General features: G+C 42.1%; 1 protein-coding gene across 3 annotated transcripts in view; it reads left to right on the top strand.

Moving 5' to 3' along the window:
- RGL1 (ral guanine nucleotide dissociation stimulator like 1) overlaps positions 1–12,889 on the top strand; it is a 279,931-nt gene that overhangs the window by 243,950 nt on the left and 23,092 nt on the right. For all 3 annotated transcript variants that reach the window (XM_073803624.1, XM_019952563.3, XM_019952564.3), the window contains 2 exons: positions 9,089–9,178; positions 11,824–11,910. In XM_073803624.1, coding sequence (XP_073659725.1) covers positions 9,089–9,178; positions 11,824–11,910 — 177 coding nt within the window. The remainder of the gene's footprint in view (positions 1–9,088; positions 9,179–11,823; positions 11,911–12,889) is intronic.

Genomic DNA, 12,889 nt, shown 5'->3' with positions numbered 1-12,889 from the left:
TGCATAACAAATGAAAATGAAGAAAGTATAAGTGATACATGTAAGCTTACAGTAGACACTTGGAGTAGGAATGAGAGTCAAGTGGGGATGGGGTTACTTAGAAAAGGCATCAGTTGATAACTCTTAGGTTAGTCGTTCCTGTAAGAGCATCTGTTACGGTCTTCTTGACTGTTCTCCTAAGTCCTGCTTCTCTTCCTTCATGTCTCAGTGAGGACTACATTTCTGCTTGAATCCTTCCTTGACACCCTCAGGTCTGATTAGGCCCCTTCCCATGTCTTCCAGAAGCCCGTCATTCCTCTGTCCTAACACTTATCATATGCTCCATTAGAATCACTTGTGCATTTCACCTGTCTCCCTGCTGGCCTGTACGCCTCTTGCAGGCAGGGCCTTTTTCACTGTTTTGTCTCTAATGCCTAACACACTGGGCATGTAGCAAGTGTTCAGAAACTGACATCCATTGATGGACCTCCTCATTCACAGGACTTTAACAACTTGCCCACTCTTAGCCCTTCCTGGTGTAGATGATGTGAGCAGGGCAGGGTGTCTGCTGTCTGACTTTGGATTAGGCTCACCTGATGCACTGCACACTAAACAATGCTTGGCTTGCTGAGGTCGTGTTACTCCCTGCTTCACATCCCCTTGGATTTGCAGACTTTAAATGGAAACTCATCTGGCTGGAAGGAGATGGCTTAGTGGTCTCCCTGTCAGTAATACAAAGCTGGACTAATTGGAGCCACACATTCAAATCCCAATAGCTCTGAGTCATCCTTCCAAAGCAGATAAATTGAATACTGTGCAGCTCATTGCCTGGTGGCCGTCTTCTGGCTGAAACCTTAGAAGCAGAGCTATATCTAGACATTAAAGGTCCCATAAAACTTTCTGAAATGTAGAAGTTTACCTCGGTGCTCTAGGTTAAATTTCTTATACGTGGCTGGAATCCCAAAGATAAAAAACTTGGCTGTGAATTCATGGGGCCTGCGCATTATCGTGAATGATAGTGGAATGTTCTGGGCAGGTCATACGTCTCTGTGGGTCCCTTTCCAGTCATCTTTGTTTATTATTCTTCATACTAAGTATATAATTCTGGATATGAATTCTCAGCACAGTTGTAATGAAATGAAGGTACTTTGGTTTTCAGAAGAACCATGGCTGGTCTCTGTTTTTAATATGCCACTCCTGGACTTAAAACTGATTTGTGGTTGGGTAATCCTAGTCGTGAATGACCTCTCTTCTCTTCTGCTTCTGGACAGATGTAAGGTGCTACCTCTATAATACTACGGCTGAGGCAACATCAGAATTAGCAAAAATCTGTGGTTTTCCTTTTAATTGTTGGAGACAAATGTTTTTATTTTACTCGGAGATTATCTTAAACCTGTTACTGTCTTAGGATTTCCAAAACTTGGATCATTCCAAGCAGGTTATCTATGGAGTCTGCACATTTCAAACCAACAGGAAGGCAGAATCTCAACAAATCTTCTTGTTTCTTGGGATTCTTGGTGAGAACTCTTCTGGGTTACATTGCTAGAAACAAATGCTAGAAAGGCCCAGGCTCTGGTGGGGATGTCTGTTTAGTGAAGCTCCAAGCACACTGAAGTCAGAGCTGGGGTAGAAGCCCGTAGGGCTGGGAAGGCCTATTCACATAATTACCCTTAACTGCTGAGCTGTCATTTAATCAACATGTATGGAGAGGGATCCAAATGTCTGTGTAGCACCCAAGTAGAAGAGGCCCCTCTGAGGCCCAGGAACAGGATGGATGAGGGCAGCTGTCCTTTGCCACAGATGGAGATAGAGAGAAAGCGAGACTCAGGTGAGAAGTTTGCACTAGAGAGAGAGAAAGAAGGACAGAGAGGAGAGGAGACAAGAGGAGAGTGGAAGGTTGATGGAGGGCAAGATTTGGAATTCATCCAAACATGGGTGATGATTGAGGTCACAGGACTGGATAGTATTTCCAAATACCTGAGTAGAGTGAAAAACAAGATGACTTTGTCAGAAAGAAGAGTCATTAAGAGAGAGTGAACACAGGCAGCAAAAGGAGGCCAGAGGAGGGACCCAGAGCAATGCAATCACAAATCCTGTGAAGAGTCTCAAGAAGTTTCAAGGGATTGGTGTTGTGAGACCTTGCAGGGCAAAGGATTTAGGGCCGAGGAAGGAAAACACTTCCACATCCAAAACATGGTTGGATGTGGCACATAGGGGATTTCAGTTGACACCTCACCTGGAAGAGCTGGCACTACTAGTCAGTCTTTTTTTAGTTATCTAACCAGGAGTGGAATCTCGCTCTCATGAAGTCATGAAATCAGCAAACCTTCCAGCTCCTCATCCCAGATCTTTGTCCTCCCAATGAGGAGGTTTTCCTAAGTGCTCTTTTAGGATCCTACTTCTGTGATTCTCAGGAGCCTCTTAAATTTTCAGAAATCCTTCTTAATAATTTTAAGTATACCTGCAATAATGTCCATACATTAAATGTCTGTCAGTGATTCAGAAACTGAAAGGGAACCAGAATAACTTACTCCCTGGAAAGAGGTGGACATTGCATTCAAGTCAGAAAGAATTGATTTCTCACTCCAAGAAAATTCTCAAGAGTTTCCTCTTAGATAGCCTCATCCACCAGAAGGCAGGCACTAGAAGCAAGAAGAACTACAGTCCTGCAGCCTATGGAACAAAAACTACTTTCTCAGAGAGATAGACAAAATGAAAAGGGCAGAGAACTATGTACCAGATGAAGGAACAAGATAAAACCCCAGAAAAACAACTAAATGAAGTGGAGATAGGCAACTTCCAGAAAAAGAATTCAGAATAATGATAGTGAAGATGATCCAGGACCTTGGAAAAAGAATGGAGGCAAAGATTGAGAAGATGCAAGAAATGTTTAACAAAGACCTAGAAGAATTAAAGAGCAAACACCTAGAAGAATTAAAGAACAAACAAACAGAGATGAACAATACAATAACTGAAATGAAAAACACACTAGAAGGAATCAATAGCAGAATAACTGAGGCAGAAGAACGGATAAGTGACCTGGAAGACAGAATGGTGGAATTCACTGCTGCGGAACAGAATAAAGTAAAAAGAATGAAAAGAAATGAAGATGGCCTAAGAGACCTCTGGGACAACATTAAACACACCAACATTCGCATTATATGGGTCCCAGAAGGAGAAGAGAGAGAGAGGACCCGAGAAAATATTTGAAGAGATTATAGTTGAAAATTCCTTAACATGGGAAAGGAAATAGCCGTCCAAGTCCAGGAAGCACAGAGAGTCTCAGGCAGGATAAACCCAAGGAGAATCATGCCAAGACACATAGTAATGAAATTGACAAAAATTAAACACAAAGAAAAATTATTAAAAGCAACAAGGGAAAAACAACAAATAACATACAAGGGAACTCCCTTAAGGTTAACAGCTGATTTCTCAGCAGAAACTCTACAAGCCAGAAGGGAGTGGCATAATATATTTAAAGTGATGAAAGGGAAGAAACTACAACCAAGATTACTCTACCAGGCAAGGATCTCATTCAGATTCGATGGAGAAATTAAAACCTTTACAGACAAGCAAAAGCTAAGAGAATTCAGCACCACCAAACCAGCTTTACAACAAATGCTAAAGGAACTTCTCTAGGCAGGAAACACAAGACAAGGAAAAGACCTACAATAACAAACCCAAAACAATTAAGAAAATGGCAACAGGAAAACACATATCGATAACTACCTTAAATATAAATGGATTAAATGCTCCAACGAAAAGACATAGACTGGCTGAATGGATACAAAAACAAGACCCGTGTATATGCTGTCTATAAGAGACCCACTTCAGACCTAGGGACACATACAGATGGAAAGTGAGGGGATGGAAAAAGATATCCCATGCAAATGGAAATCAAAAGAAAGCTGGAGTAGCAATACTCATATCAGATAAGATAGACTTTAAAATAAAGAATATTACAAGAGACAAGGAAGGACACTACATAATGATCAAGGGATCAATCCAAGAAGAAGATATAACAATTATAAATATATATGCACCCAACATAGGAGCACCTTAATATGTAAGGCAAATGCTAACAGCTATAAAAGGAAAAAACAATAGTAACACAATAATAGTGGGGGACTTGAACACCTCACACCAATGGACAGATCATCCACACAGAAAATTAATAAGGAAAAACAAGCTTTTAATGACACAATAGGTCAGATAGACTTAATGGATATTTATTGGACATTCCATCCAAAAATAGCATACTACACCTTCTTCTCAAGTGCACACAGAACATTCTTCAGGATAGATCACATCGTGGGTCACAAATCAAGATTCAGTAAATTTAAGAAAATTGAAATCATATCAAGCATCTTTTTCCAACCACAGCGCTATGAGATTAGAAATAAATTACAGGGAAAAAAACGTAAAAAACACAAACACCTGGAGGCTAAACAGTACATTACTAAATAATCAAGAGATCACTGAAGAAGTCAAAGAGGAAATTAGAAAATACCTAGAGACAAATGACAATGAATACACGATGATCCAAAACCTGTGGGATGCAGCAAAAGCAGTTCTAAGAGGGAAATTTATAGCAATACAATCCTACCTCAAGAAACAAGAAAAATCTCAAATAAACAATCTAACCTTACACCTGAAGGAACTAGAGAAAGAAGAACAAACAAAACACAAAGTTAGTAGAAGGAAAGAAATCATAAAGATCGGAGCAGAAATAACTGAAATAGAAATAAAGAACACAATGGCAAAGATCAATAAAACTAAAAGCTGGTTCTTTGAGAAGATAAACAAAATTGATAAACCTTTAGCCAGACTCATCAAGAAAAAGAGGGAGAGGACTCAAATCAATAAAATTATAAATGAAAAAGGAGAAGTTACAATGGATACCACAGAAATACAAAGCATCCTAAGATACTACTGCAAGCAACTCTGTGTCAATAAAATGGACAACCTGGAAGAAATGGACAAATTCTTAGAAAGATATAACCTTCCAATACTGAACCAGGAAGAAATAGAAAATATGAACAGACCAATCACAGGTAATGAAATCGAAACTGTGATTAAAAATCTCCCGAAAGGGCTTCCCTGGTGGCGCAGTGGTTGAGAGTCTGCCCGCCAATGCAGGGGACACAGGTTCGTGGCCCGGTCCAGGAAGATCCCACATGCCACGGAGTGACTAGGCCTGTGAGCCATGGCCGCTGAGCCAGCGTGTCAGGAGCCTGTGCTCCACAATGGGAGAGGCCACAAGAGTGAGAGGCCCGTGTACCGCAAAAAAAAAAAAAGAAAAAAGTATAAAAATCTCCCAACAAACAAAAGTCCAGGACCAGATGGCTTCACAGGTGAATTCTATCAAACATTTAGAGAAGAGCTAACACCCATCCTTCTCAAGCTCTTCCAAAAAATTGCAGAGGAAGGAACACTCCCAAACTCATTCTACGAGGCCACCATCATCCTGATACCAAAACCAGACAAAGATACTACAAAAAAAGAAAATTAGAGACCAATATCACTGACAAATATAGATGCAAAAGCCCTCAACAAAATACTAGCAAACAGAATCCAACAACACATTAAAAGGATCATATACTATGATCAAGTGGGATTTATCCCAGGGATGCAAGGATTCTTCACTATATGCAAATCAATCAACGTGATACACCATATTAACAAGCTGAAGAATAAAAACCATATGATCATCTCAATAGTTGCAGGAAAAGCTTTTGACAAAATTCAACACCCATTTATGATAAGAACTCTCCAGAAAAGTGGACATAGAGGGAACCTACCTCAACATAATAAAGGCCATATATGACAAATCCACAGCAAACATCATTCTCAGTGGTGAAGAACTGAAAGCATTTCCTCTAAGATCAGGAACACGACAAGGATGTCCACTCTCACCACTATTATTCAACATAGTTTTGGAAGTCCTAGCCATGGCAATCAGAGAAGAAAAAGAAATACAAATGGGAAAAGAAGGAGTAAAACTGTCACTGTTTGCAGATGACATGATGCTATACATAGAAAATCCTAAAGATGCCACCAGAAAACTACTAGAGCTAATCAATGAATTTGGTAAAGTTGCAGGATACAAAATTAATGCACAGAAATCTCTCATATTCCTATACACTAACAACAAAAGATCAGAAAGAGAAATTAAGGGAACAATCCCACTCACCATTGCAACAAAATGAATAAAATACCTAGGAATAAACCTACCTAAGGAGGTAAAAAGACCTGTGCTCAGAAAACTATAAGACACTGATGAAATAAATCAAAGATGACATAAACAGATGGAGAGATATACCATGTTCTTGGATTGGAAAAATCAGTATTGTGAAAATGACTATACTACCCAAAGCAATCTACAGATTCAATGCAATCTCTATCAAATTACCAATGGCATTTTTTACAGAACTAGAACAAAAAAATCTCAAAATTTGTATGGAGACACAAAAGACCCCAAATGGCAAAGCAATCTTGAGTGAAAAAAATGGAGCTGGAGGAATCAGACTCCCTGACTTCAGACTATACTACAAAGCTACAGTAATCAAGATAATATGGTACTGGCACAAAAACAGAAATATAGATCAATGGAACAGGATAGAAATCTCAGAGATAAACCCATGCACCTGTGGTCAACTAATCTGTGACAAAGGAGGCAAGGATATTCAATGGAGAAAAGACAATCTCTTCAATAAGTGGTGCTGGGAAAACTGGGTAGCTACATGTAAAATAATGAAATTAGAACACTCCCTAACACCATACACAAAAATAAACTCAAAATGGATTAGAGACCTAAATGTAAGACCAGACACTATAAAACTCTTAGAGGAAAACATAGGCAGAACACTCTTTGATGTAAATCAACAGCAAGGTCTTTTCTGACCCACCTCCTAGAGTAATGGAAATAAAAACAAAACTAAACAAATGGGACCTAATGAAACTTAAAAGCTTTGACACAGCAAAGGAAACTGTAAACAAGGTGAAAAGACAACCCTCAGAATTTGCAAATGAATAAATGGACAAAGGATTAATCTCCAAAATATATAAACAGCTCATGCAACTCAATATTAAAGAAACAACCCAATCAAAAAATGGGCAGAAAACCTAAATAGACATTTCTCCAAAGAAGACATAAAGATGGCCAAGAGGCACATGAAAAGCTGCTCAACATCACTAATTATTAGAGAAATGCAAATCAGAACTACAATGAGGTATCACCTCACACTGGTTAGAATGGGCATCATCAGAAAATCTGCAAAGAACAAATGCTGGAGAGCATGTGGAGAAAAGGGAACCCTCCTGCACTGTTGGTGGGAATGTAAATTGATACAGCCCCTATGGAGAACAGTATGGAGGTTCCTTAAAAAACTAAAAGTAGCATTACCGTATGACCCAGCAATCCCACTACTGGGCATATACCCAGAGAAAACCATAATTCAAAAGGACCCATGCACCCCAGTGTTCATCACAGCACTATTTACAATAGCCAGGACATGGAACCAACCTAAATATCAATCAACAGATGAATGAATAAAGAAGATGTGGCACAAATATACAATGGAATATTACTCAGCCATAAAAAGGAACGAAGTTGGGTCATTTGTAGAGATGTGGGTGGACCTAGAGACTGTCATACAGAGTGAAGTAAGTCAGAAAGAGAAAAACAAATATTGTATATTAATTCATATATGTGGAATCTAGAAAAATGGTATCGATGATCTTATTTACAAAGCAGAAATAGAGACACAGACTTAGAGAACAAATGTATGGACACCAAGGGAGGGAAGCTGGTGGTGGGGGTGTGGTGGTGGTGTGATGAACTGGGAGATTGGGATTGACATGTATACACTAATATGTATAAAATAGGTAACTAATAAGAACCTGCTGTATAAAAAAAATAAAATTCAAAAAAAAATTATCAATAGTTTGGGAGGACTCAACCACCCAGCACAGGAAGTGGCACATTTCAGGACACTTTCATTCATCCCCAGGAAAAACTGTAAGCAGGGAATCATTAAATGATACCTCTTCTTATTATCACTTGTAATAGGGAGACTGAAAATTGGTAATGAGTCACTATGGATTCTGTCCCCAGTGATGTACCTGGACCTGGGTAAAGGCTGGTGAATGATACAAGACATTGATGTCGCACTGTCATTGGAAAGGCTAAGTCACTGGAAAAGATTCCCTCGTAGTCGTACAGTAGTGAAAAGTCACATGCTGTGGTCATATGATAAACCCAGGGAGAACTGACTAATGGAAAAACAATGCAATTATGCACTACTGAATTGTGAAATTTGCCTCCCATTCATGCAGTTCCTGGAAAATGAGAACTTAACAAGACCCCCCAAACCACAAAACCAAAAACACTTTATGTTCAGTCAGCAAAACTGGAGATTAGTCATTATGTAGAAGAGTTTGTTGTCACAACAGATGGGAGGAGAGAAAGGGTAGCCATCTGTTCTCAGGCGCCAGGAGGAAAGATTGATTTGTAGGAGTTCCAAACCTGAGAGGCAAGTTGGGAGGATGGACTGGGGGAGAAAAAGGGGAGAAAAATGTATGAAGGTCTGGCTTTCATAGATCAGTGCTGGACTTCCTCAGAAAACTTCCGGTATAAAAAGTTTCATTTAGCTAAGAAATACCACAGAAATAGTCCCTTTTCTTTCACAGAATGCTGGCACAGGCCTTTCAGGCCAAGATCAAGAAATCATAAAATTTACAGAGGAAGAGATCTTCATTTCCAGGATGTGTGATTACTTCAAGTGAAATTTGGGATGTGTAAAAATTGTCTCCAGTTCCAGGAATTGCCTGCCTTGTATTAATGATTGATTTTATAACCAAATCAGGGGCTCTTCTTACAAAATAGGGGGGCGGGGAAACGGGATAAGCCATGGCCACCAGGCACCCTCAAGAATAGATGGCTCAACCAGTAGCCAGCCAAGTGTTTGCATAATAGTCCAGAGCCTGCTGGGGGCCTCTTCACTTTGCATGGCGTCCAGATAGTTGTGCAGAGGTTCCGCCCCAGAAACTAGGTGCCCCTTCACTTGCCCCTGTATCACTTTCCTCTGTGTGTGCTTCTGTTTCTTAGGAAGGAACCTCAAAATTTGCAAACCTGGACAGCAGCGTGAAGGAAAACCAGAAGCGCACTCAGAGGCGGCTTCAGCTCCAGAAGGACATGGTATGTAAGGCCCTGGGTCTCCCTGAGGGCCCACCAGAGAGCAGCCCTATGTCAGGGGCTGGGCTCCTGCATGGCCCTGGACCCTTTAGTCTGCAGGGTGCCCCTGCCCCCAAAGAAGTTCTCCATTCTTTACCTCATCTGTTCTCAGCAGCCCTGGGAGGTCTGAAGCTATTTTCACTCCCACTGGACCCAGCAGGAAATAAACACTGAAAGTCGCAAATCACATTGTTTTCTGGAACATTTTTATTTTCTGGAAGTGAGGGAAAATCTGCGGCGGGTAGATTTCTGTCCCTTTTGCTATCTTCTTTATCCACTCCTGCACTTAGGAGCTACCGCGACCTTGGCCTTGAGACCCCTGGGCTTCAGTTCCCCGACGGGAATGCCTACTGTAGCCAGCTTGGAACACACGGTGGCCCAGTACCTGGGTGCCGGGGAGAGAGAGTGTCAGCTCCCAGGAGGACTTGGTCCTTGTACTCGGAGACCTTTTCATTTGTTCCAAATCCTCTAGTCATTTTCTGGCTCTCGTCACTAACCCCAAGTACTAGCCAAATCTTTCTAGTTTTTCAGTACTCAAAGGAACGTGATACCTCCCTGTTCAAGACTGGAAGGTAGTCCTTGACATCATTGGCTTTATTTTTAACACCCTCCTAACTTTTAGCATAGAAGGGGAAAACCAGAGAGAGGAGAATGGAGACTGACAAACTCAAAATACTCTCACCCCTGCGTTGAGAAGATTTCCTCCTTCTTTGGAAAGCTGGGCATAAATCAGAAATGTTGGTTTTGAGTGATGGGAGTCTCTGTAACATAAAGCCTGTAAGGCATTCACAGCACTTCAGACCTTTTTGGTGGTTCAAAGACAAGTTAAAAATAGCCGTCAAAAAAAGAGATTATTTCAGTTCAGGATGAGACCTTGTACACATGATAGGGAAGGACATACTGCAGCCGACACAGAGTTCCTGAAGGACAAAGCCCTGCCTGGAGCGAACCTGAAGAAGCAGCTCTGGCTGAGGAAACAGCCAGCTGCACACACATCAGGCAGCCTTGTCCTGCCCTGGTGGAGACTGTTTTCTGGCCAGAATTTCCATTAAGTGCCTTAATGGACTGTAGCATAAGGTGTCCATGGAAGCCCCTTTTTATTTTCTCTTCAGAATGGTTAGTGCCTCTGTGGCCTTGTGGAGAATAGGGATGATTTCAAAGGAAATTTGGTGAAATTAATATAATATGTATATACCTGCAGTGGAAGTGCTTCTACCTTTATTTCTGAAGGAAATTTCTTTTTTCTCTTTTTTTTTTGCGGTATGTGGGCCTCTCAGTGTTGTGGCCTCTCCCGTTGCGAAGCACAGGCTCAGCGGCCATGGCTCACGGGCCCAGCCGCTCCGCAGCATGTGGGATCTTCCCGGACCGGGGCACGAACCCGTGTCCCCTGCATCAGCAGGCGGACTCTCAACCACTGCGTCACCAGGGAAGCCCGGGGAAATTTCTTTTTAAATAAACTTTTAATTTTAGAATTTAGAGAAGAGTTCCAGATAATACCTCCCCAGATGTATCTCCAGATAAGAGTTTCTGTGAATCCCTCCCCCATCCCCCTTCCACCTCCCCACCTCCCCACCCCCCGACCCGTTGACATTTTCTGTAACCGTGGCATATCTGTCAATACTAAGAAACCGACATGGGCATACTGCTGTTAACTGAAACCCAGACTTGACTTGGATTTCACCAGTTTTCCATGAGCATCCTGGTTCTGTTCCAGGATCCAACCCAGGGCACCCCACTGCATTTAGTTGCCACCCTAGTACCCTCTGCTGTGTGACCGTTTCTGAGTCTTTCCTTGTTTGTCGTTACCTGACGGTCTTCAGGAAGACTGTTCTAGTATCCTTAGAATGTCCCACAACCAGGGGGTGTCTGTTGTTTTTCTAGTGACTAGACTGAGGTCACGGGTTTGGGGAAGAATATCACAGATGTGAAGTGTCTTCTCATCGTATCAAGGAGTGAATGACATCTGATGTCACTGGTGATATTAGCCATCATCACTTGGTTAAGGTAGAGTTTGGCAGGTTTTCTACTTTAAAGGGACTGTTTTTCCCTTTCCCTCCTGTATTCTTCAGAACCGAGTCACCAAGCCACTTTACTAGTGACACCCCGTCCTCCTGCGGTCACACTTCTCCAGTGGGCAGCAGCCCAATCCTCTACCAATGGTGAGACCATCCCTCCCAGGGCCACTCTGAACCACCGGGAGTGTCCACATGCCGTGAAAGAGAACAGAGGTCCCTCTGACCTGAGCCTGCGCGATGTGTAAACCCCACTGTGAACACACTTGAACCATCCCCTGGCTTTGAGGGTTGGTTTTCATGACTTTGAAAGTTACCTTGGTGACAGAGTTCCTGACCTATTTGTGTAGGGATTTTTAAAAATCTCATTCATGTAGGTTAGCACTAGTGGCCTTAGATTAGGCCTTGAATGGTCCTTAATTATTCTCCAAATGCTGTCGAGGATCACCTAGCCATTCGAAGACTGCTGCTTCCATCTGCAAATGGGCACGTTGCTGACTGTAGCGGGCCACAGGTCCATTTGGTCCAGTGTGGAGGTTATTGAAACCCTGAACTTTCAATAACAGCGAAGATGGTTTTACTGTGCTTGTTCTTCAGGGTGTGATGCAGGGAACTGTGCCCTACCTGGGCACCTTCCTGACTGACCTGACCATGCTTGACACTGCCCTTCAGGACTACATTGAGGTGAGTTCCAGGCTGATGGTGCAGGTGGATCGGCAGCCTTCTCGTTGGTTACCCAAGAGAGAAATACACCTTTGTTTGTACCTATCGAGGGCTTTTTATGAACGTGGCATTGGGCTAGATGCTCTGAGGAATACGAAGATGAGTGACACCAGCAGTGGCTCACAATCCAGTGGAAGGGATATATCAGAGCAGGCAGTGATGGACAGAAATAGTAAGAATTCAAACAGAAATGCAAAGAGAGAAGAGGACAGGCCACGATCCATTCCCTGTGAGGGGAGGTCATGGCAGATCCTTAGGAAGGAGTGGGTTTGAGCAAAGACCGAGGTGCTGGGTGGGACTTTGGCAGGTGGAGCTGGGGGGATAGTGTACCCTCACATTCTACCTGCTGGGGTAGGGAGTCAGTCAAGCTCGTGGATTTTTAAGTGTCGCTTTATTGTTTCAGATTATTACCTTCTCTCTCTCTCTCAGAATGGGGAAAGAAGTGAAACAAGCTACTTGTTAGTAACAGCAATACAGTAGAATATTACATGGAGAAGAGATTGGATATTTGAAATGAAATTTAAGGATTTCCTGTATATTTAAGTTTATCTCACCTTCCTGGTTATCACATGCAGTCAGTCAGTCTGCTTTTACTCTATCATAATTAGAAGGAGTAGCAGTTATCTTGCAAATTCCCACCTCCAAGGTCGTCGTAAACGTTGTGGACATGCTCCCTCAGAGAGAGATGCTCCTCGTCTCTTCACATCGTCTGCCTCAGCTTATCTCAGGAAACACTCATCAGTGTTGGGGAATTTGGGGGGGAGTGACCAATGATTTAGAAGTTAAATTCAGCCTACTGAGAATAGGAGCTGGGACGATGGAGAATTGAAACTTAACTTCGGTGTTCGGTGATGATGTTGTGTAGAAGTTTGATAAACTTCTTTTGATAAAACATTGACAGTGTGGTTTCCAGTATGAGTCAATGACCATCTGTTTTTGT

This window comes from Tursiops truncatus, chromosome 1, assembly GCF_011762595.2.
Source record: "Tursiops truncatus isolate mTurTru1 chromosome 1, mTurTru1.mat.Y, whole genome shotgun sequence".
NCBI classification, from domain to species: Eukaryota; Metazoa; Chordata; class Mammalia; order Artiodactyla; family Delphinidae; genus Tursiops; species Tursiops truncatus.
This window is presented reverse-complemented; position numbering and strand designations above follow the sequence as displayed.